Here is a 24281-nt window from a genome sequence, read left to right as displayed (position 1 = left end):
ATTTTGAAGACAAAAATTGAGACACTGATAGGTGAGATGCAGTATGATGCGACTTCAAAGAATAAATATCATGGTTCATCTTCATTGGTCATGAGCGACCTTGAACTTGTAAATTCAGAAGCCAGAAACACAAAAAACAATTTGTAATGCATAGTGCTATGTAGTTTCAAAGATCAACAATGTAGCTCATATCCAAATGGCAACTTTGTAAACATTGTATGCATATAAAAGAGAATGCTGCTTTAAAGAGAATAAAAACAGAAGGGCATCATTTTTTCACCTTTTTGCAATTAAGTTGATGTCATGGACTACTTTGATATATTTTGTGTTATATCTAGGGGTGTGTACAGAGGAAAAATTGAGTTTTCCTGCTTCGGGTTTACCCAAAGCGGGAAAAAGATTTGTAATACCCTGAAAGCTGAAGCTGCAACCTGCTTCGGCTTTGGGTATTTAAATCACTTCAGTATACTCCATAAATATTCAGGGCATACTGAAGTGAGGGGGGGAAGCTGTCTCTCAGCCCCCACCCCCACTTAGTCCTCCTGTTCCCCCCCAACCCCCAGCCCCACCCCACTTACCTGGCTGTGAAGCCAGAAAAAACACCAGCTGGGTGGTGGGGGAAGGCCGCAGCTGGCGCTTCCAGTGCCTGCACCGCCTCTTCCACCCCAGCAGTGGCCAGAAGGGCAGCGGGGAAGGCTGCAGCTGGTGCCTCTGCTGCCCATGCAGTCTCTGAGGCCAGCTGGGCAGCAGGGAAGGCTAGAGCTGCCACCTCTGCCACCCATGCTGCCTCCTCCACTGCAGCAGCGCCGCAGCAAAGGACCAGGTAAGTGGTATGGTGGGAGGGAGGGAGGTACCCCTTTAAACTTTAAAGCCCCCGAAGCTTCCCAAAGCGATATGAACTGCTTCAGGAAGCTTAGATTTGGGGTTTCTGAATCAGGGCCAGATTCAGAATCCCTGAATCTTTACGGATTGGGTCCAATTCGGGCATTTATCCCGAATTGAATACCCGAAGTGCATACCCCTAGTCATATTACAGCTTCATGGCTAATTTCACAGTTAACTCACATTAGCAATCTTGAACAAAGCTTAATGAAAGCATGGAAACTAACCCAAAAGCTAAGAAACTAAGATGAACTTCTGTTAGGGTAAGTAAATGATTTATTTAATACACCCAAACACAAAAGTGCACAGCTGATATAGTCCCATGGGTGAGAACTGACCCTGAGTGGAACTAAGTACACTGTACTGCAAAAGCACGACATTGCCAGGCTCCACTTCATGAGTCTTAGGGTTCAGGATGAGGGGAAAACTTAAATACTTTCCCCTAGATACTTTCCAATCTGGTTTCAGGCCAGGTTATAGGACTGAAAAAGCCTTGTGGAAGACCAGCACCAGGAGCTGGAGTGCAACTCTGTTGATTCTCCCAAACCTCTCAGCAGCTTTCAGTACTGTGGATCATGGTATCCTTCTGGACCACCTTGCTGGACTGGAACTGGAAGGCACAATTTTGTGGTGGTTTTAGTTCTACCTGGAGGAGTAGGTTTCAAGATGGCGCTTGAGGACTGCTGCTCAGCCCCTTTACTTTGGCCTGTGGTGTCCCGCAAGGCTTCATCTTGTCCCCTAACAATTTATATACCACCCTTCAGGACAACTTAACGCCCACTCAGAGCAGTTTACAAAGTATGTTATTATTATCCTCACGCCAATTGCCCTGTGAAGTGGATGGGACTGAGAGAGCTCTGAAAGAGCTGTGACTGACCCAAGGTCACCCAGCTGGCTTCAAGTGGAGGAGTGGGGACTCAAACCTGGCTTGCCAGATTAGAGTCCTACCATTCTTAACCACTACTCCAAACTGGCTCCTGCTTACTGAGGTCATTTGGAGATTTGAGATTGTCATTAATATTTATTTATTTATTTATTTATTCAATTTATATACTGCCCATCCCCAGGGGCTCTGGGCGGTGAACAGTTAAAATCGATAAAAACAAAAACTAAAATCAATATACAAATAATAAAACAAATTAACAAAGTGCAGTGGTGGGGAGAACCTTCCCCACCCCAAAGGTGGGAGGCCGACATGGCACCGCCCCCTTCAATCACCAAACGCCTGGCAGAACAGCTCTGTCTTACAGACCCGGCGGAACGATAATATGTCCCGCTGGGCCCGGGTTTCCATTGACAGAGCGTTCCACCAGGCTGGGGCCAGGACTGAAAAGGCCCTAGCCCTGGTTGAAGCGAGGCGGGCTTCCTTAGGGCCGGGGACCACAAGTAAATATTTATTCGCTGATCGGAGCGATCTCCGGGGAACGTACAGGGAGAGGCGGTCCCGAAGATATGCCGGTCCCAACCCACTCAGGGCTTTAAAGGTAAGAACCAACACTTTGAACCTGATTCGGAATTCAACCGGAAGCCAGTGCAGCTGGCGCAGGACAGGTGTGATGTGTGACTGGTAAGGTATACCAGTCAGGACCCGTGCCGCCACATTCTGGACCAGTTGTAGTTTCCGGATCAGGCCCAGGGGTAGCCCAGCGTAGAGCGAGTTACAGTAATCTAGCCTGGAGGTGACCGTTGCATGGATTACTGTAGCCAGGTCCTGGGGCGTCAGGTAGGGGGCAAGTTGCCTGATCTGACGAAGATGGAAAAATGCAGACTTGGCAACTTGTTTATTTATAGTCCACCTTTCTCACCAAGATCCAAGATAGATTACATACTGTAAGTGAATACAATAACTAGAACAGTCACAATCAATAGCTAGGACATTCACAGCAGAAATACAAATTGAGACATTCAATGCAAACAGATACAATATGGTATGGTAGCCACAAATTTAAAAACTTGCATAAGCAAAAAACATAGATGAAACCTTTTTAAAGTGTAAGTAATTAACAAGACATCTTTAGCAATGTCAAACTACCCAGTAGGAGCATATCTACATTAGCAGACAGTTTCCAATCGCCTAATCTAAAGTCCCTGTCCCTCACCAAGGTATCTCTTTGAGCTATTTCTTATGACACAGCCCTATAACCTGAGTAGAAAGCCCTCCTGAATAATTTAGTCTTGCATAGTTTGTGGAAAGCCAGGAGAGTGGGATCTTTCCTGACCTTCTCAGCAGGCCATTCCACAAGGTGCGGATGACACTCAGTTCTATCTTGTGCTTCTGACCAATCCCAGAGAGGCTGTAGAAACTCTGAACCGATATCTGGAGGCAGTTTTGGAGTGGTGGTGGAAAGTGCTGTCAAGTCACAGCAGACTTGTGGTGACTCCTGCTGGGGGTTTCAAGGCAAGAGATTAACAGAGGTGCTTTACCACTGCCTGCCTCAGCATAGCAACCCTGGTCTTTTTTGGAAGCCTCCCATTCAGTTTCTAACTAAGGCCAACCCTGCTTAGCTTTTAAGAAATAATGAGATTGGGCTTGCCTGGGCTATCCTGGTCAGGGCTTTGGAGTAGATGTAGGCTAATAAACTGAAGCTTAATCCTGGCAAGACAGAAGTGCTACCAGTGAGTAGAAGATCTGACCTGGGATGTAACGTATCATCCGTTCTGGATGGGTTTGTACTCCCCTTGAAGGAACAGGTCTGCAGTTTGGGGTGCTCTTGGAGCTAAGCCTACTGCTGGACAAACAGGGTGGCAGCTGTGACCAGTAGTGTCTTTTACCCTCTTCCACTAGTTAGCCAGCTGTGGCCTTTCATGGGGAGAAAAGATCTGGTCACAATGGTAAATGCCCTAGTTACATCTAGATTAGATTACTGCAATGCACTCTATGTAGGGCTGCCTTTCCTTGAAAACTGTTCAAGTACTTCAACTGGTGGAGAATGCTGCAGGCAGGATGTTGAATGGAATGTGTTATGGGGACCATATCATTCCAGCCTTGGCCAATCAGCATTGTCTCCCAGTCTGTTTCCAGATACAATTCAAGATGCTGGAGTTGACCTTTAAAGTTCTGTATGCTTGGAACCAGGATGCCTAAAGGATTACTATAAACCTCCCCAACCACTACAGTCATCTTCCAAGGCCCTGTTTCTAGTTCCCTCATCTTCTAATATTAGATAGGTAACAACCTAGGAGAGGACTTTTTTTCTTAGTCATGACACCAAAACTCCAGAACTCTGTCCTCAGAAAGACTGCTGTCATCTTCCATCAACCAATTAAGACTTTTTGTTTCATCTGGTGTGGAAGAATGGAGCAAAAGCATGGTGCAAGCTGAGAAATATTACTGAAGGGTGGACAGGAAGGATGGGTGTGTACATGTATACACAATCAGCAGCTTCTCACAGTGCCATTCCACCAGGAGTCAATTTGATTTTCCACTTTCTTTTGTTGCAAGTGTACATTCTCACCATTAGGACCTTATTTGATCTTCACACCCCATACCACCTTTGGAACCTTCTTCCTTTCTGCTTCCACCTGCTGCCTCTCATAGCTGGTGTCAGAGCAGGCTTTTATGAGCCACCTTTCAGTCAACTTTAAATAAAGTGAAGCAAGTCTGTATGCTCCACCAGAATTCTTGGGCTCTCATGAGACTTGGAGCTCTTGTGAGATCTTGGGAACCAGAAGGGTTACCCTGGTAACCATTCTAGGTGTCTATGCATCTCAGCAGCTAGTTTGAAAGTTGCCACCTGTCTCTTACAGCATCACTTCATTGGTGTACAACTAACCTGACAACACTGAGGTGACCTCTAGTTGGAGGTGCAGCCTGTTAGGGACATATAGTCTGCTGAACCACTGGAACCAGCAGTGGGGGTTCCTGGCAACATGCCCCACCGAGCCCCCTTGGGTCATATGTTGTATATCCCTGATATATACAAAGCTTACATGTGTACATGCAAGTGTGTACACACAAATTACAACATAATCTGCATACAAGTAGACAGCATGACAATTAAATCCTGACAAAGCAAAGATGTTTACTGCAGTCTGATCAAAATCCCCTTTTCTCCTAATTCCTACCAGTACTGGTTCAGACAGTAGAAGGTTCCGAAAATATGACAGGTAGAAATCATAATGACAGGTAAGAATCATAATGAAGAGGAAAGTTTGAACAGGCTTCACATTCTGCAATAAACATCTTTGTATTGCAATAATTCAAAGCAGCTGCCAATTCTCACAATTCATTAACAAAAAAGCACTTACTAACATTATAATGAGCATGAAAACAGCACTAGTGTCTTAAAGTTGCTCTTACCTGCTGTTCGGTTGCAGAGATAATGTCGAACACTGATATTACCTAACTGATTTGGAATGACACGATTCACTAGAAGGCACACTTCTGTGTCTTCACCTCTGATATCAACTTCGCCATTAACACCAAATATTTTAAAAACCAGGACAGACATCTACCAAATGAAAATATAATTAGCAATTAAGCCAGAAAAGCTCAGTTTCCATTTTTTCCAATGGTTATGTTATTATATAGATATAGACTCAAAGTAATACTTTGAAATCAGACTGAAAGAAGGCTCCGGTAATTAATTTTACATCCTTGAAGGGAAAAGTATAAATTTATTTATTTGTGTAATTTATAGTCCACCTTTCTCACTGCAACTCAAGACGGATTACATAGTGTGAGATTATCAAGGTTTGTATATCCAGTTTTGTAAATGTTCGGTGTCTTGTAATAATTGTCTGTGCTATTACCACTTATTCACAATGTAGTCATTTCATATTCCTCCTTTTCCCACTACTTACTTATTTAAAGTTTAGGAAAACCATAACCTCAAGCGATGAGTCCGGTTTTTCAATTTTCATATTCCACTAACACATTCCAACTGGTTCATACAGAGGAAAGTGCAACTGTTGAATCCTTCAAATAGCAAGATAGCTAAAAATTATCAGTCTCGTTTATAGAGCTTTCCATATTAGCTACTGTGACAGCAATTCGCAAGTTCCAAAAAAAATTGTGGCTGTGTTCAGATGTCACTTCAAATTGAGATTAAGCCTGAATATGCACAAATCCAACAAGTTGATAGACTTGCATATGCACCTCTCTCACAGAGTGCAATGAAGGAATCGTGATTTAACTTAATTCTTGTACCCGAATTGTGATTTAATTTACTTCTGGTACCAGTGATATGCTAATGCAAGTGCGCTGCTTAATAGGAATGAATTTCCCTTCACAAACCAGAAATCTAAATTAGGGTTTAATCCAGGGTAGAACCCCTGCATTTGTATATCCTAGTGCCAAACTATATGTGACAACTTCCACCAGTTAACCAGCGGATACTGCTTTCATTATAAAGATTTAAAAATGGCACTAGGGGTTGAGTCACTCTTGTTACCCTCATGGTCCCTTTTCATATGCTGAAACAGCTGTAAAGGGGGTGTGGCCATTTCAACACTTGAAAAGGCAAGGGAAGGGAACATGAGTGCCTTACAGTGCAATCCTTTGGAGAGTTACTCCAGTCTAAGGCCATTGACTTCAATGGGCTTAGACCAGTGTAACTCTGCATAGGATTGCACTGCTAGTCTACTGCCAGCCCTTATGGCATTTTTAAATCTCTCTGGGGTCCAACAAGATATCACATCACCCATATTGCTTGTTGTGTGTGTAAAATTGCCAAGAGAGATCATCTAATGGTTTGGAGTGAGGTGTCATATTAAAGACAACCAAATCACCTTTTTCATCAAATCCTGATGCCATGGTAATGTTCCTGTGTGCCTTTTCAAAGACTGTCTTGGTGGATAAAGGCAAGCAAACTTAAAATCCAGACAAAACAGAGTTGCTGGTATCTGGGGAACCTTATGGGAAAGTGAGAATACCAATACTTCTGGGATCACAAGAGTACTTCTGGGATCACATTCTCCTAGAAGGATACAGTTTGCAGCACTACTCCTTGGCTACTCCTTGGTAGCTAAGTGGCAGGCATAGTCAGAAGTGGTTACTGCCCCCTTCCTGGAGGATAAGGATTTTTTCATTGCACTGGTTACTTCTTTTTGTAAATATGATGCATTATATATTGGGCTGCCTTTGAAGACCGATCAAAAACTTCATCTGGTATAAAATACAATTGCCTGCCTGCTGACAAATCCAAGTGTAGATCACATATGACACTATTTTGGCTGAGCTGCAACTATTACCAGTTTGCCTCTGAGCTCAATTCAAGATGCTGGTTAGTATGTTTAAAATTTACATAATCTTGCTATTGCAAATTTTAGCGATCACCTTTGCCCATTATGCACTACTTCAGCTTTTAAAATGTACAAGGCCTTTTTAAGGATACTTCACCCACAGGTGGTTTTGTTTGGCATGAAATGGAAACTCAGCCTTCTTAGGCATGTCACTCTGGAAGCTCAAGAGTCTGCTGTGCTGTATTCATTCAGTTTAAGTTCTTCGTATTTTTTCTGGCTAATGGAAAATAGTTTTATATAATGCTGTATTTTTTGGCTATCATCTTAGGTCACTGTACCATGCAACTGCAAAAATGTACTTTTTAAATATTTGGCTTTACCATTTTATTATACATATGGAGCTACCCTATATTAGATGGTCCATCTAGCTGAGCATTATCTACTCCACCAGCTCCTCTCCAGGATCAGCAGAAGTCTTTCACATTACCTGCTATCTGATCCTGTCAGGGATCAAACCTGGGACCTACTGAATGCTAAGCTGATTTATTTATTTATGTCATTTCTAGTCGAGAACCAAAAAGGCTATGTTGATGATCACGAGCCTTGCACGGATAAAAGCTGCATGAGATGGGGCTGTAACCAGGTGGAGAACTGGGCAAGACTGAAAAAGCTGGCTGGATCCAACCCATAGTTTTCTCATTTAGTAATAATCAAGAAGACAATAATAACTGACAGCAGCAGTCTTTCTCCCCACTCCAAATATTCTCTCTCGAAGCCATGTCATCACCCATCCTACAACTCTGAGTTACAATATCACAGCTTTCCCAGTCAAAACAGTTGCTCTTCCAATTCTAATAATCCCATGTAAAAATAGCCAGCATTACCATTTCTTCACTTGCATCCTGAGCATTTTCTGAAGCCGCACTGAGGACATCTGGAGACGATCTCCCATAATTCTCAATCACTCTGCCTTCTTCAGGAGCATTTTCTACTGGATTCATTGAGATAGCTTTTATAGTCAAGTAATTAAAAAAGGGGAGTAAATGAGTTTATATTTATATAGTAGCTTTCATAAAACTACTTCAGAAAACATGAAGAACATGCAAGTTACAAGTGAACATTTTACTCCAGTTGTCAAGAAACTGCCTTGGCCTATTCTTTTTCTTGGTTTAGTTCAGGCTTCGGGTTTGACAGAAGCCTGTATAGTCATCACGACACTGCAGTATTAGAAATGGGACTGAACTATGCAGGTGCAACGAGATCATAGTTTCAAGGTCTTGCACCTACCCTGCAGCATCCTAGCAATACTTTGGAGATAAAAAAGGGTCCTCTTTCTATCTTGCACCCCTTTGATCCCCTCTTGACTTGGTGTGTTTGCTGAAGGATTTCTGCTACCAGCTTTTATGCTATGGACCTGCTTATGAGAATTGGTGCTAGCCCAGGATCTTTGTCTCTTGATCTTGAGACTTTGGAACCCTTTGGACTCTTCTGTTTGTCTGAAAGGTAACTTCCGGCTAGGAGACTGAAAGTCTGTTTGTTTAGTTATCTAGCTTTTGTAGTTTTCTCCTCTGCCTGCACATTTCTATATCTGTACCCTTTTGCTCTTCTGTTAATAAACACTCTTGAGTATATTCTTGTATGTGCTTCAGGATTTTGAAAGCTTCAGTCTTAATCCAGTACTTTGGCTCATTTGGCTACAGCTACCTAAATAATTGTTTTAGAACTCAGTCTGCAGGCATTTTACCTTGTGGGGCTGACTTCTTCATTAAAACTTGGTAGGACTGGGAACTTGCCTCTTGGTTCTACAGCTGAAGGTTTAGTCAGAGAGACTAGCGACAGTGAACCATTACACTGAAAGTAAGGATTCACTCCTAGGCCGATTCCAGATGACTAACCTTAAGGCGTTTAATGCCGCCCTCTTCCGGATCGCGACGGGGAAAATGCGAAATATCGCGTTTCCTCGCACGAGTTTTGCGCGTCGTCGCGCAAAACTCGCGCGAGGAAACGCGATATTTCGCATTTTCCCCGTCGCGATCCGGAAGAGGGCGGCATGAAACGCCTTAAGGTTAGTCATCTGGAATCGGCCCTAGTTTTGAGTGTTTTGCACTAGACTCCCACTCAGGACAGTTTGCCGATATGACCGTTGTTGACACAGCTTATCTTAATTAGCTACAAAGAATCATGTATACAGACTGGCTTCAAAAAAAATTGAACCAGTTTGAATAAAACATTAAAACATCTATACATATCTCCTATGTTCAGCAAGCATGGATGTGGCACACTGATAGGGTTGCCAGGTTCCCTTACCCTCTCAGTGGGATGAGGGGGACCCGGCACTTAGATTGTCAATATCTATCACTTTGTTTTGCAAGGCAAGCATGCAGTTCTGTCCTTTAAAACTGCCATGCTTTTGATTATTATGTTTAGATGTTTATCATGTGTGTTTCTCTCCCAAAGCAGGAAACACACAATCCTTTAACAACAACACTGGATTTATATACCACCCTTCAGGACAACTTAACACCCACTGAGAGCGGTTTACAAAGTATGTTATTATTATCCCCCCAACAATCACCCTGTGAGGTGGGTGGGGCTGAGAGAGCTCTGGAGAGCTGTGACTGACCCAAGGTCACCCAGCTGGCTTCATGTGGAGGATCATTACATCAAACTGGCTCTTTTGTTAATTAAGTCCTTAAAAATTGGGAAAGAAAATTGTGTGTACACTAACACATACATAAAGATAAACTATATGAATTAAAGAGATTTCTTTCTCATGCTAGAAAGCTGCTGGAAAACACCTGATTTTAAAATCTTCCTTGCTTTTTAATCTATATATTCTTTTAAAGTAATTGTTCATGATTAACATTCACAGTATTGTAACTCAACACAAAGTCAAACACCACCCTTAGTAATACACAAAAGCCCTATTTACAAAATAAGGGCTGTGCAATCCTTGACAGGATTTAACCATAATAAACAATTTATCCACAACAAATACTCTGAAGATACAGTCTGCTTGGCTGCCATTAGATATACAGGGAACGGTGTCAAGCAGAAATTCATCAGTCATATGGTGAACCGATCCAGCAAATTGGGCTTAGCCCTACTACATACAATTTTTCTGAATAATCTTCAAAGATCTAAAATTACACCACTGAGATCTCAAAAAACATGTCATTCAGCACTAAAAACAATAAAAAAGTTTTTAGAAATCTTAAGGAATTTTAAATAGTGTTATTGATCAATAAATTTACTTGCCTTTTTCCAAAAAGCTGTGGCTATCACTTCCATCACTCTCCAAGTAATGTTCCTCCAACAAAACGCTATCCACAGAAATGGTGTCCAAAGAGGCTTGTGAAGGAGTTTTCTTCATGTTCTTATAAGAAACAGAGAATGCAGGGAGATTGGACTGGCAGCGTTCCTTAGGCTTTCCACTTTTTAATATAAAGATATTAGGAAATCATTATTTATGGTGAACAAGGTTTACAAAAGAAAATCAAAAACTTTCAAAACATTTTTTAAGTTGGTGGAAACCCAAATAATTCTCTGAATTTTAAAAATTACAAGAGTTAAAACCCCAAATAGTAATTTATTTGTGTTGTCTAGTATAATCTGTATGATGAAGCAGTCAGAGGGTACAGACTTGGGGCATCATTGGGGCATGTGTATTTTTTAACAAGTTTGTTTTCCAAAAGCTCCCAATGGGCAAGCAATGGTTGGTCCTCCAGTGGCACCAGGTACGAGTATTTTTAGCAAGTTTCCTATGGAACCATTCTAGGGAGCTTGCACAACGTGTAGGACCAGCACCTTCTTGGAAATACTTTATGAGATGTAAGCAGTGAGAAAATAAGATGGATTTTCAAATTATTACAAGACATAGCAAAGTGCTTCAAAGATACTCCATCCACCATAGCTAATTCTTGTCCTATACCTCTATTTCTTCTGGTAGAAGCTGGTATTTGCTTTGAAATGCTGTAATTGATGCAGAAGAATGACGCAACGTGCCATTCTATACACAGAAGTCAATTCCAACTTCTTCCATGGGTGGAGGGCAAACCTGCAAGCTTGTCCTAAGCCACCCCCTCCCCTCAAAAGAAGGAGTGCTAATTGGGAGGAGTCAATCATACTTTAGTGCATTAGAACCAAATACCTTTGCTAGTTCAATGAATTAATTTTCCATATTGTAATATATTTCCATACCTTAACAAAGGCTGAAATGCAAGTGTTTTAATTGTGGCCAGTTTTTCTTTGTTTTCATGTTCTTCAGATGGCCAGGTAACATCAGCATCTAACTGTGGGGCTTTAAGAGGTGAGCTCCCTGCACAGCTTTCCTTATTTGTAAAAATTCTTTTGTCATCTTCCTTGTCTATTAATTCCTCAATAGAATCTTCTCTGCAACTTAAAAAGTTATCCAAATCCTTGGAATATGCATTACTCTTCTCACTTAGTGACTCACAAATTTCTTCTGAATCACTTCGACTGAAAAGTCCACTACTACTTTCTTCATTTACTTTTCCCAAAAGTTTTTCTGAAGCATCATCTGAAAAAGAACTTCCCCTTCGCAAATCCATATCACAGTCTGATTTGAAAAGAGGGTCTGCCGGAATGGCTTTGCTAAGTTCAGGATTCATAGCTCTATAGTCCAATATAACATTTATATCCAAATTGCCCATCTGTGCAGTATTAGCAGCATCTAGTTTACTTTCTGATGCAGAAGTTTCTTCATTTTCCAAAGGTGAGAGGTCTGACGCCTCTGGACTTCCCTCCTCTAGATCAGGAGACTTGAAAGTGCTTCCCTGCATCACCGGATGGAGTAACAGAGCTATGTCTGCACTTTTCAGCAAGATTCCAATGCAGACATCTGCCTGTTTTGCAGGGGTTCCTGTCACAGGTTCTACATCTTTCCTCAGGTTATCCAACAGTAATACAAGAGATTCTTGGAGGTAGAGTAGGAAAAGATACTGATAATGATTGATTTGCAGGCTCACATGTTTTTGGACATGAACTAGAACATGTATATCTGCATCAGTTGAAAAATGTGCGGTCTTGGTTCCCAAAGTGCTGTTAGTAGTGTATAGGTTTTCAGTTTCATAAGTCGAAGGTTCTATCTCAGTGCTATAATATTCCTTCAGAAGTTTTTTGCGCTGCAGTCGACTTGCTAGGTCACTTGAATCACTCTTTGGAATGTTAAGATGTGTCTGGTTATAGGAAGAAGGGTCTTTGTATGCCTGTTCCAATCTTGAAGGCTGACAAACCCAGAGTGAAAGTGGGAAGGAATCTACAAAACTTACTGGGCGTCCTTTCCCACTCTTCATTCCTTCATAGTCTATCCAAAACTGGGAAAAATGCACTGCCCAGACATCAGAAGCAGCAGATGTTTTAAGTGCACATTTGTTCAATTTGGGAGCAATAAAACCTTTATAGACATCATGCATCTTAGTATCTTGCTCATGAGCATGTCGCTGGAAGATGGGATGCAAAAGTCTGAAACAGTCAGGAGATTTGGGGAAGTCTGTGTAAGTTCTACTGAAAAATTCACAGTCTTTGAAGTTTTGGAACACTGCTTCCAAATCAGAGTGCCTGCAATTCGGCGAGTGCCTAGTATTTGTAGCAATCATTTCAGAGCTCTGAATGGAAATTGCACGTGGTTCATCTTTATGGTTTTGTTTCCTTTCAGAAGGAATGATGAACTGCAAGAAAAAAGAACAAATTACAAAACAGAGATGATAAAAGGGCACAACTTAAAACATGGTATTTGGTGTGTGTGAGACAGTGTGCTAGTAGCCTGCTCTAAACACTAGGTAGGCACATAGTTTCCAAAAGCGTGAGTTATGACCCCACCAGCTCTGCCAAAATAAGAACTGAGTTGTAAATCACCAACTAACTGTTGGAAAGTACCAACTATTTCAGGCTAGAGCTGAAGTGGCACTGGGGAGATTAAAGTAGACCTTGAAGAATTAGAGTGAAGCAGTGTGGGGGGGGGGGATTGTGGCAGAAGGAATGTAGGAAGCAGGCTACTAAACCTGGGACATAACTATGTGAAATCTGAGAATCACTGCCTTAATGAAGATTAATCACGCACTGAATGAACTGCTTGTTTCTAAATTTACCATTATAATGCAGGGAGAAAAATGTCTCAATCCACTTTGTCCATACTGTACATAATTTTATAAAACGTCCCTCATGGGTAAGATTCTCCAATCTCTTTATCATTTAGACATATTGTCTGTACCCCTTCCTGGTGTATGATATTTACAAGATGAAGCAATCAGAACTGTACACAGTAACCTAAAGGCAGTCACACTGTAGATTCATACAAAAGGATTACAATATTGGCATTTTGATTTTCACTTCCTTTTCTAACAATGCCTAACATGGAATTTGCCTTTTTGTGCATATAATTAAAGTTTTCACCAAACTAAAATCCTTTTGGAGAGATTTGCAGTTGGCTTGGATTTTCAGTTTCTCTGGTTGGGGGGGGACAGAAAAAATTCTTGAGCATCACATGTGATCTGCAAGTCAGAAGTTGCCCACCTACTTGCAAAACAATCTTTTTACATAACAAGGCTGTTCTCATACATAATTCAATGTAGCAGAAGAACTGTGACCAATTATTCTAGAGTTGCATTTTTTCAAAACGTACCTTTATCATTAACCCATCAATTCGAACATCAACATGCTCCTCAGACTTTGAGTTGTCATTTAACTTGTACATGGCCATGAACTGATTGAGACTCTGTTTCAGGTCTAGCATAAACTGGTTTAACCAAAGAATACTCCTCTCATCCAGAGTAAACTGCAGAGCATTTAGCTGAACATAGAGGTTTGGGCATGGAACTAAGAAAAAAAATAAAAACAAAGGTAAAATATTGACAAAGTAGTGCCATTCTAACATCTGGTTGTTGATATTAAGAAAACTCCAATTAAATCAAGAAAGGAAACGTTGGATGATGTCATTCTGACTACATTCTGACTTTTTAAGCAAAAAGCATAGTTGGTTGTGGATTTTCCAGGCTGTATCGCCATGGTCTTGGCATTGTAGTTCCTGACATTTCGCCAGCAGCTGTGACTGGCATCTTCAGAGGTGTAGCACCGAAAGACAGAGATCTCTCAGTGTCATCTTCAGAGGAGTAGCACCGAAAGACAGAGATCTCTCAGTGTTTGATACTGAGATCTCTCTTTCTTTCAGTGCTACACCTCTGAAGATGCCAGTCACAGCTGCTGGCGAAACATCAGGAACTACAATGCCAAGACCACAGCGATACAGCCTGGAAAATCCACAACAACCATCGTTCTCCAGCTGTGAAAGCCTTCGACAAAAAGTGTAGTGTTTCATAGAGTAACCTTAGCATTTTACTTCCTGAAACTCACTGTGATTTCATTACAAAGGAACATGCTGACTTCTCTTCAAAGTAGTTAAAAGTTATCTGGCAAGCCTCGCTCACACCTTGGGCACTCAAGGAACAGTCTAATTTGTTTGATGTAAAAGTAGAACAAAGTAACTGTTCCATTAAATGCAGTTGCCCTCATCGTGCATAATTATTTGAAATAAAATCCATGTGGTATATGATCCATTAATAGCCTGGATGCTTCAGACAAACAAGAATTTCAGGGTGGGAATTTCCTCTACACATAACCACTTAAAATCAATCAACCCACACAATCTAGGTCACAGCATGCTAGAAGCTTAAAATAGGAATCAGAAAGGTACACTAAGGCCCTAGAGATGTTAACTGTTTTTATCATGTAATGTTTATAATGAATAAATACAATCTGCAGAAACCTGATAAATGCACTCCAGAAATATATAACACCACCCAAAAAATGAACACACTTACTGGGATAATCTTTTCCATCTGGATAGTAGTACTCAGTGAATTCAATATGAATGGCTGGCATTTCTGGAGGGAGGTATAAGGACTTTTTATTGCAGGAAATAAGAGTCTTAGGAGAACGGCGATATTGATCTGCAGTAGAGACCTGAAAATCAGGATGCATTATTAAATAATGTTTGTTTGGAAAGACTGTATAAACAATACTTTTCAATTTGTACTTATAACTGTTGATATTGATGGTTTTAAATATTATTTTAATGTAAATTGTTTTAATGTAAACTATACTTGTATGTTTTAGTGTTGTTGTGACCTGCCCTGAGCCTACTTGCAGGGAGGGTGGGATATAAGACTAATAAATGAAATGAATGAAATTAAACTAGTGCTTGGTGACGAACACTAAAAAAAAATTTAAATATGTTATGGATTTTTTAAAGCATATATAATTTCTCTAGATTTGTTCTGGATTCACATACCAAGCAGTTCAGACAAAAGTTCAAATCCAAAATACTCTAAATTTGGGGTGTGTGCTGAAAAAATTTTCATTATAATTTGTGACCAGACTTTATATATTACCAGTTCAGGAGTCAAATCTGTTTCCTCCCCTTCCACTTCAGAACCATTCTTTTCAATGGAAAAGCTATTCAAGAGTCTGGAACAATTGTTTATAAAGACACTACATATGCACAGAACATAGTTTTCCCTCTGATCTAAAGACCTCCTAAATTTCAAGAAGACTAAACAAAGTGGGTCGATTTTACATACCCTAAAGTATTTTTTCTAATATTTTTTTATTTTATTAATAAGATTAAAAGCCCAATAAAAAGAGCAGAGAAATAGAAGGAAAAAGAATACAAAGAGAGAAAAAGAACAAAGATTGAAAATAACAAAGAAAAATAATACGGGTTTCATTTTCCATTTTTCTCTGCAACACCTATACGAACATTATACTTTTAGATTTAGTAACTCTAAAATTTACCTTTTCAATACTGCCCCCTTCTATTTATTTTTCCCAAATTTATCTTCTTAGAAATCAAAACCACAAACCATCAGTTCATTTTTCCTCGTCTCACACTGCAAGTCAATAAGGAGTTTCCAGTTAACCATAAAGGCAGACAATGTTTTATCTCTGATCAGACATGTAAGTCTGGCCATCTCTGCTTAAATCCGTCATTTTCACAATCCAATCCTCGATTGAAGGCAATACTGTACTTTTTCATTTTTGTGCATATAAAAGCCTAGCCACCGTGGTCATATATAGAAATAAGATGCCATGTTTATTTTAGTTCCAACAAAAAGGCTTCTGGTTTAAACTGTACATTGATTTTCAACAGTTTTTGTATTATCATATGAATTTGCTTCATCGTTTGTAGTCATTATTCAGCAATGATAGAGGTTTATAGATTTTTGCTAGTGTCAAATCTTGCCCTTCTTTGGCTATCAGTATAATGTTAGCTTCTTTCGAAGTCTCTGGCATCTTTCCTCCAAATAAAATTGAATTCATTGTATTTTGCAAGGGCACTAAGATCTCATCTTCAAAGCATGTATAATATCAGCCAGACAGTCCATCAGGACCTTGTGACTTCCCAGTTTTCATCTTTTCGATTGCTTCCACCACTTCTTGAATCATTATTGGGCCATTCATCATCTGTAGTTGTTCCTCCGTAATTTTAGGTGGCTTCTGTTTTGTTAAATAATCATTCAATTTCTTTAAAGAAATATTCTGTCTTCTGTACAAGTTTGAATAATACTTAAATAGTATCTTTTGGATGGCCCCATTTTCTGTTAGCATAGTATTCCCATCTTGCAATTTTAAGATCAGTTTTTTCTCTCTCTCTTTTCTCAGTCTATATGCCAACCACCTTCCCTGTTTATTTGTAAATTCGAAATTTCTCTGCTTAGCATAGTTCAGTTTTTTCTCTAAATCTCTTACTGATAACATTGATAGCTGTTGTTGCAAGTAGGGATGTGTGCTTCGGGTATCCGATTCGGGCCCAGTTCGGTATTTCCGAATCGGGGCCAGCATGCTTCCAGCCAATGGATTCTCTGGAAGGAGATACAGCAGGGGATTTAAATTAGAGGCTGGCCTTTGGGCGAGCCCACAATTTTCCTTGGCCTACAGTAGAGACATTGAGACTTCCACACTGCTGGTGGTTAGATTCTCTGTCTCCATTGTTGACTGGCATGCTGGAGGACTTCACTGAGGAAGAGAGGACTTCACCTGGAGGATTCCTGCCTGCCTGCCTGCCTGCGTGACCCTCGCTGGACTGCAGGACTAGTGAGAGAGTCAGTGACTCACAGGGTTTTCTCTGAGGGGGGATTTTTTTTGGTTGTCTGGGGGGGAGGGATTGTTTTTAAAAAGTTAATTTAAAGTAATCTTTATTTGGGGGGGATTCTTGCATCTCTGTGTGTGGGAGAGGGCTTTTGTTGGTGTAAGCAGCTTCTGGCTGGGGCATTTGTTGGGGGGGGAAGACTGATCTTTATTTAAAGGTTTATAATTTAGTCGGGGCTTTTATTTTCCAGTTGCTGTTTGGGGGGGGGTAAAGGTTTAAAGGGTTAGGGGCTTGACTGGACGGGCGGAACTGTTCTTGTTGACTGTGTTTCAAAAGTTTGCTGTTGTGAGTTTGAGGTTTTATTTCTGCTTTTGGTGGGGGGGGGGGAATTGTTCCTATTTAGTGTGTTTTTAAAGTTTGCTGTTGGGAATTTGAGGAGTTTTTTTACTGTTTTTAGGGGTGGTGGGGGAACCCGTTCCTTGTTTGAGTTGGTTTTAAAGTTCACTGTTGGAGGTTTTGAGTTTTGTTCCAGCTGTTGGTAGGAGAGGGGAACAGGTATTGTTTTAAGTGTGTGTGTGTTTGGGAGTTGTAGATAGGGTTCAGGTGGGGGGTTTGCTTATGGCTTCTGATTTTATTTACTGCGTGTTTAAGTGGTTGGGCTTGAGTTTTTAATTTCAATTTAATTTGGTTATTGCTTCTTTGCTCTGTGTGTGTGTGCAAGTGTGTGTGTGTGTCTGTTGGAGTAGGGGCTTTGCCATTTAATTTTTCAGTGGGTGGGCTTTCTTGGGGGACGCTTTCCTGGGGGTTTGATTTGTTTTGATGTGATTAATTGGGGGGGAGCTGAGTTTGTTAAGTTAGTTTTAAAAAAATTTTTGCTTCTTTGCTGCAGTTGGTGTTCGGAGTTGTTATTTATTGGAATAGTTGGTGTTGGTGTCGTTTACAGTTGTTACAGTTTGTTGTTTACAGTTAGTTTGTTCTTTACATTTACAGTTGGTTGTTTACAGTTGTTGTTTTGTTGGTAGGGGTTGCTGGTGCTCTTTGTAGTTATAGCTGTGTTTGGTTAGCATACTTTGGGTTTCCAAGAATGGTTCTACTTAGTTTTAAATAGTGTTTTCAGAAGGTAGGCTAGTTGTAGACCTTCACTGAACATTTGCCCTCTAAACTAAATTGATAGGGAATCAAGAGTAGTTCTCCCTATTAAATAGGATTCAGTAGGAAAAGAGTTAGAATCAAGTTCTGTTCACATATATACACACACACACATCAATAGGCTGCCCATTAGCAGTACCCCCTTAAGTAGGGTTTCCCTGCCCACCTCTGACACCCTTGGAGCCAGGCTGGGCACATTTGTTGTACTAGGTTTTCCTTTATATTGGGGTTTAGGGCCAGCTTGATACCTGAAGAGGAATTCAGCTGTTTGGTAGGTTTAGGTTCCCAAAAATAAATAGGGCTGTTTAAAAAGATATTTAACTGACCATCTCCAGTAGTAATAGAGCCACAAGAAACATAGATTTAGAAATAGGTAGATAGGTTTTGAAACAAAATGGTAAATGTTGGGTTCGGTTTTAGAAACTCAACAACAGGTAGTTAGCATAGGTTCAAGGAGCGGAAAGAATGGCTGATAGGAAAGCTGAGAGAGGCCCCGGGGGAAAGGCCAGCGGTAAGTCTAGAGGGGTGGAGGGGAGGGGAAAGAGAGTGCTGCGGCTATCCTCCCATCTGAGCGGAGAAGGCCCTCCCGTGCGCTGCTGCTGTTCACCAGCCTGGCGTCTGGTGACAGGGAGAGGGTTCACAAGGCCCTCTTTCCTGAGGCAGCTGCTGAAGGGCCACCCCCAACCCAGGTGTCTGAGGCAGAGGCTGGTACTGGGCCGGGGCCTGCTGCTGAGGCTCCCCCTCCTCCAGCAGTTGAGACTCAGCTGCTGGAGGAGGGGCAGCATGTGGTGTCTCTTGGGATGGATGTGGGGCACATGACTTTTCCTGCATTCCCGCTCACCCCAGGGATCCGGAGGATGTTGGAGGAACTGCAGGAGGAACCCCCAGCTGGGTGGTCCTTCCCTGTTTTCTCTGAGGCCAGCAGCAGGCCTCTCATGGCTGTTCAGGAGGAGAGGGTGCTGGAGGAAGAGGAAGAGACTGTGGTGGAAGAGCCCAAATCTCTGCCCCTTCATCCTCATCCATCTCCAACTGCCCAGCTGAGAGTGGGACATGGTGTGTCTGGCTTGAGCACCTCACAGGAGGTGTCTCGTGCGGGGACTGTAAGCACCTCCCTTGTGTGGCATGGGGCCCCTTTACCTCCGATATCTGGAATCACTTCCAGAGAACGGAGGACCCCCGGTTTGCCCAGTGCCAGCATTGCAGGCAATGGATCAGTCACTGAAGGGATGAGAACCATCTCTCCATGTCTGGAATGTGAAACCACCTGAAGAGGCAACACCAGGTGGTGCTTCTTCGGGGGGAGAATTCAAGTGGCACCACACGGCTGCCAGCTAGCCCAAAGGAGACAGGCTCCTCTGGTGCTCTCCCCCCATGGGTTCCTGTAGGGCAGGGATGCCAAGCCTCTCTGACGGAGATGCTTGGTACGCAGGGCGCTAGTGTGCCCAGAGGGGGGATCCAGAAGGTGACCCAGCATGTCACGCACCACAACGTCAATATGATAACAGCAGATGATCAGCCGTTCTCCTTAGTTGACCACTTTGGCTTCCAGGTGCTGCTCCATGATGCCTATCCCTGGTACATGATCCCTGCTTGCACAATATTGAGCAGGACCATGGTGCCCTCATTTTACAGGGCTGCCAGGGATCATGTGAAGGTACAGTTGTCTCGTGCTGCTGGGAGAACTGTGCACTTCACATCCGACATCTGGAGCTGCTCTAGTGTGCAGCATGCGTGCCTCTCACTTACTGCTCACTGGTGGCAACCCGAGGACCTTCAGGGTAGGGGGTGAGGTGTCCAGTGTTAGGCAGGGATGGATGGGAGACTGCTGGGCTGGCTACCGCAAGGCCTTGCTCCATACCGAGGTTTTCAACATGTCACACACGGCGGAGAACATCGCAGCCACCTTGAGGAAGGAGTAGGACGGCTGGATAGGTGAGGGCACCGTCACCTAGAAAGCCCCTTTGTTTTTCCCCATAGGGAATAGTGGAGAGTGGAGGAGGATGGGGCACCTTCTTTGGGAGGCCATAAAATGCCTCCCACAAATGCAATCTCCCTGAAACTTGGGGAGGACATGGTAGGACAGGTAGGAGCAGGTCCCCTGAAAACTGGGTGCATTTTGCTTGCAAACTGCCACCCCAAGCCACCTAGAAAGCCCCTTTGTTTTTCACCATAGGGAATAATGGAGTGTAGAGGAGGAAAGGGGCACCTTCTTTGGGGGGGGGGCATAACATGGCCCCCGTGGAAGTCCAATTGTTCTGAAACTTGTGGGGGTCGTTAGAAGAGAGTTAGGAGAAGGTCCCCACCAAGTTTGGTTTGATTCGTAAAGAAAATGCCCCCCCCCCCCAGGCTTCCAGAAAGCTGGGAACATGTTCCCCATTGAAAATAACGGCCGAATCCTTATGATGCAAACTCGAATCTTTCCGAATTGGGTATTCTGAATCTTTTTTCCAGTTCGGGTAAACTGAATTGGGAAACCTGAATCACCCTGGCCCTGCACATCCCTAGTTGCAAACATTTTATCTCTTGTTGCACCTTAACATTCCTCGACAGTTTTTAATTCTTTTTCCTGTTTTTTAATTTCTTATAGAATACCTTGCATTTTTCCGGCTTTTTTCTCTTTAATTCTGTTATGACATATGAAGTGGCCTCTTATAAATGTTTCACTTGCATCCCAAACCATTCTCAAATCCGTACCCTTGTTCAAATTTAATTTAAAAAATTTTCAGACTTTTTTTACAGTCCTCTACAGTTGCCTCTTTCTATAGTAAAGGTTCATTTAGTTGTCACTTAAATGTATTAGATTTGGTTCTATAACTTACACTTATAGGATTATGGTCTGAAAAGGACTTTGGCAATATCTCCACTTTAACAATTTTGGTCACCAAATTTTTTGATACCCAGACCATATCTATACATGACAAAATTTATGTCTCTCAGAATAGAATGCATATTCTCTTGAATCTCCATTTTTTTGTCTCCAAACATCCACCAAATCCATATTATCAATCATGTCAAAACAAACCTTTGATAATTTGCCTTGAGTATGTTTTATGTTTTTCTTAGAGCACCTATCTATTTGTGGAGAAACTACACCATTCTAATCACCCATCAGCCAACAATTCTCATAGGGAAAATGCACCAATTTTCCCCAAAGATATTTGTAGAACCTCACTTTTTCCTTATTTGGTGCACAGATTCCTACCATCAAAATTTTTCTCCCACTTCATGTCACCTCCACTCTCACAAATCTACTATGATTGTCAGATATTACAAGTTCTGGGTTCAATGCTGATTTTAGATACAATGCCAACTCATTTTTCTTTTAATTATCTGAAGAGACAAATTCCACACACATACCCAAATTTTGTATTCCAAATATTTGATTCCTTTTTTTCTGATATGAGTTTCCTGTAAGCCAGGGGTCCCCAACCTTTTGGCACATGGGGGCCGCATTAGAGTGCCCAGCGCCTAAAGAGGGCCACAGCTTAACTCAAAATGCAACAAAATTGCAGGGTGATAGCAGCAAATAAGCAGGTTGGAGGGCCACACAGAAAGAGCTTGGGGGCCGCATGTGGCCTGCGGGCCGCAGGTTGGGTGGGTACCCCTGCAGTGTAAGCAAATTATATCAGCTCTCAATTTTTTCAAATAATGAAATATTTCCATTGTTTGAGAAGCACATTATGCATTTGTAATCCATACTTTTAATTTTAATTATGAGTCCACATCTTGTTCTTCCTCATCTTTCTGTTCCAATGAGGGTTGTTGTGGCTCTTCTGAAAACTCTTCTAAATCTTTCTTGTATCTTTCAAAAAAAATCTCTTGCTTTTAGAACCAAATTCAACCTGAATCTCTGTTATATTGTCAAAGGCTTTCACGGCTGGAGAACGATGGTTGTTGTGGATTTTCCGGGCTGTATAGCCGTGGTCTTGGGTGTATAGCCGTGGTCCCAAGACCACAGCTATACAGCCCGGAAAATCCACAACAACCATTGAATCTCTGTTGTTTAAAAGTAAAAATCACTCCTTCCAACTTGTCCCATCTAAATGGGAATTTTTCTTGTTTCAGTTTTTCAGTTAAAAATACAGTCTCTTCATTTCTTCAAGATTCTGCTTGGTATCTCCTTTAAAAAAATAACTTCAACTTCCTGTATTCTCAATTTCTTCTTATAATTTTGTTGTAAAACTTGATCTCTTATCGACTTTTTGACAAAATACACTGCTATCTTTTGGTAGCTTGTTCTGTATCGCATACCTGGTGGAGACTCTGTATATTTTATCCAATTCCATGTCAACTCTTGGAATGTCCCACTGGAGGAATTCTGCCAAGGCCTCTACCACCCTATGTCGAATATCTTCATCTTGTGTCTCCCTAACTCTTCTTAGTCTCAGAGCACATTCTTTCTCCTTTAGTTCCAATAATTTATGTCATTTATAGTCTGCCTTTCTCACTGAGACTCAAGGTGGATTACACAGTATGAGATTAGTACAATCAGTAACAAGTACATTTCAATAGTAGTAGTATTCTTTGTAGTAGGTACATTTCAATACAGTATCAAGGATATTTCCATAAACAATGCCATAGGGTAAAAAGATACAAATTTAAAAGACATAGTATTAGCAAGAATCCAATACAGAGTAGAAAAAACACTGAACCAGGACATAATTCTAGGACTGACATTAGACAACATGGAACACTGGTGGTACATAGGAGTACATATTTAAAGCAGCAGATAATACGTAAGGCAATATAGTGAGGAAGTCTATGGTCCCTAACTCATTAGCGAAGCATCAGAGACCCTGTCCCTACAATATAGCCCCCCTCATTTGAGTTAAAAGCCTTTTTGAATAGTTCAGTTTTGCATCGTTTACAACAAGTCAGGAGAGTGGGGGCTCTTCTGACTTCCTCAGGCAGGTCATTCCACAGGATAGCAGCCACCACAGAGAAAGCTCATGTACGGGCTTGCTCCTGACTTCACCCATGTGCAGCCTGGCACCTGCTAGAGACCCTGTTCATATGAGCAAAGCTGCTGTGGAGGAACATAGGGAGGGAGGCGGTCCCATAGGTATGCCAGACCAAAGCTGTGAAGAACTTTGTATGTAATAATAACTAATACTAAGTAATCTTGATGTTTCTCCAACTCTCTAGCAAACACTGCTGTTCTGCTGTCCAGGATCTCCACTTGATTATTCAACTTCTTTACCTCCTCAGAGGATTTTTTAACAGCACCATCAATATTTTTAATTTGTTCAGTTAAATGTTTTAAATTTCATAAAATTGTCTTCCAGTCTCTTCAAATGAATCCATATTATCACCTAGTTGATCAAAGAGTATTTGCATCTAATCTATGGACGTAGGAATGTCTATAAAGGTAGGTCATTTTCTTCCACCTTGAGACATTTTCCACTAGATGGCTCTGTTTCTCTATGAATAATCTGTGAAGCCTTTTACAGAGAGTGTTGTTTACTGTCCACTTCGTTTACATTCCAGTCCCAAGTTTCAAGGCCATCACTTCAACCTTAGCTTCTTCTACGCAGTTTTATTTTAACCAGTCTGGTCAAAACACTTTTTCCCAATACAAATCCACAAATTACAAAGGAAAACAAACAACAAGCTTTTTGGTTCCCCTTAGTCCATTAAATCTTTCCTTCTCATATGTAGTTTAAGAGCTTTCTACTAATGATTTATCATCAATCTCCTTATCTCAGTTAAAAGGAAAGAAAAAGAGAGAGAAAGCCCAGGAAAGCAGAGTATTATCTTACCACACCATAAATAATTGTGTCATAGAGTTGGTTAATTCTTTGAAGTCCTTATATTTAAGACTTGAGGGTAGGCTTGTCTTTGAACTCCAATCAAAGGACAAACCTGGGCAGTAAGACATTCAGCAAAGCTGTCAAACAGAGCAGTGGGTAAACTCATGATCCCTCCTCATCCAGAGCAATTTGTCAGCTGGTGTTGCATCTCC

At 41.5% G+C, this 24281-nt stretch overlaps 1 protein-coding gene across 3 annotated transcripts in view; it reads right to left on the bottom strand.

Moving 5' to 3' along the window:
• The window catches only part of BLTP3B (bridge-like lipid transfer protein family member 3B), a 70577-nt gene that overhangs the window by 12755 nt on the left and 33541 nt on the right, over positions 1 to 24281 (bottom strand). For 2 of the 3 annotated variants that reach the window (XM_054988345.1, XM_054988347.1), the window contains exons 12-17: positions 14904 to 15045; positions 13709 to 13902; positions 11266 to 12755; positions 10324 to 10499; positions 7950 to 8074; positions 5183 to 5333 (exon numbers count right to left, since the gene is read on the bottom strand). In XM_054988345.1, coding sequence (XP_054844320.1) covers positions 5183 to 5333; positions 7950 to 8074; positions 10324 to 10499; positions 11266 to 12755; positions 13709 to 13902; positions 14904 to 15045 — 2278 coding nt within the window. Of the gene's footprint in view, positions 1 to 3101; positions 3264 to 5182; positions 5334 to 7949; positions 8075 to 10323; positions 10500 to 11265; positions 12756 to 13708; positions 13903 to 14903; positions 15046 to 24281 lie in introns of all 3 variants that reach the window. The other variant, XR_008597632.1, reaches the window with a different exon arrangement.

This window comes from Eublepharis macularius, chromosome 9, assembly GCF_028583425.1.
Source record: "Eublepharis macularius isolate TG4126 chromosome 9, MPM_Emac_v1.0, whole genome shotgun sequence".
Taxonomy (NCBI): Eukaryota; Metazoa; Chordata; class Lepidosauria; order Squamata; family Eublepharidae; genus Eublepharis; species Eublepharis macularius.
This window is presented reverse-complemented; position numbering and strand designations above follow the sequence as displayed.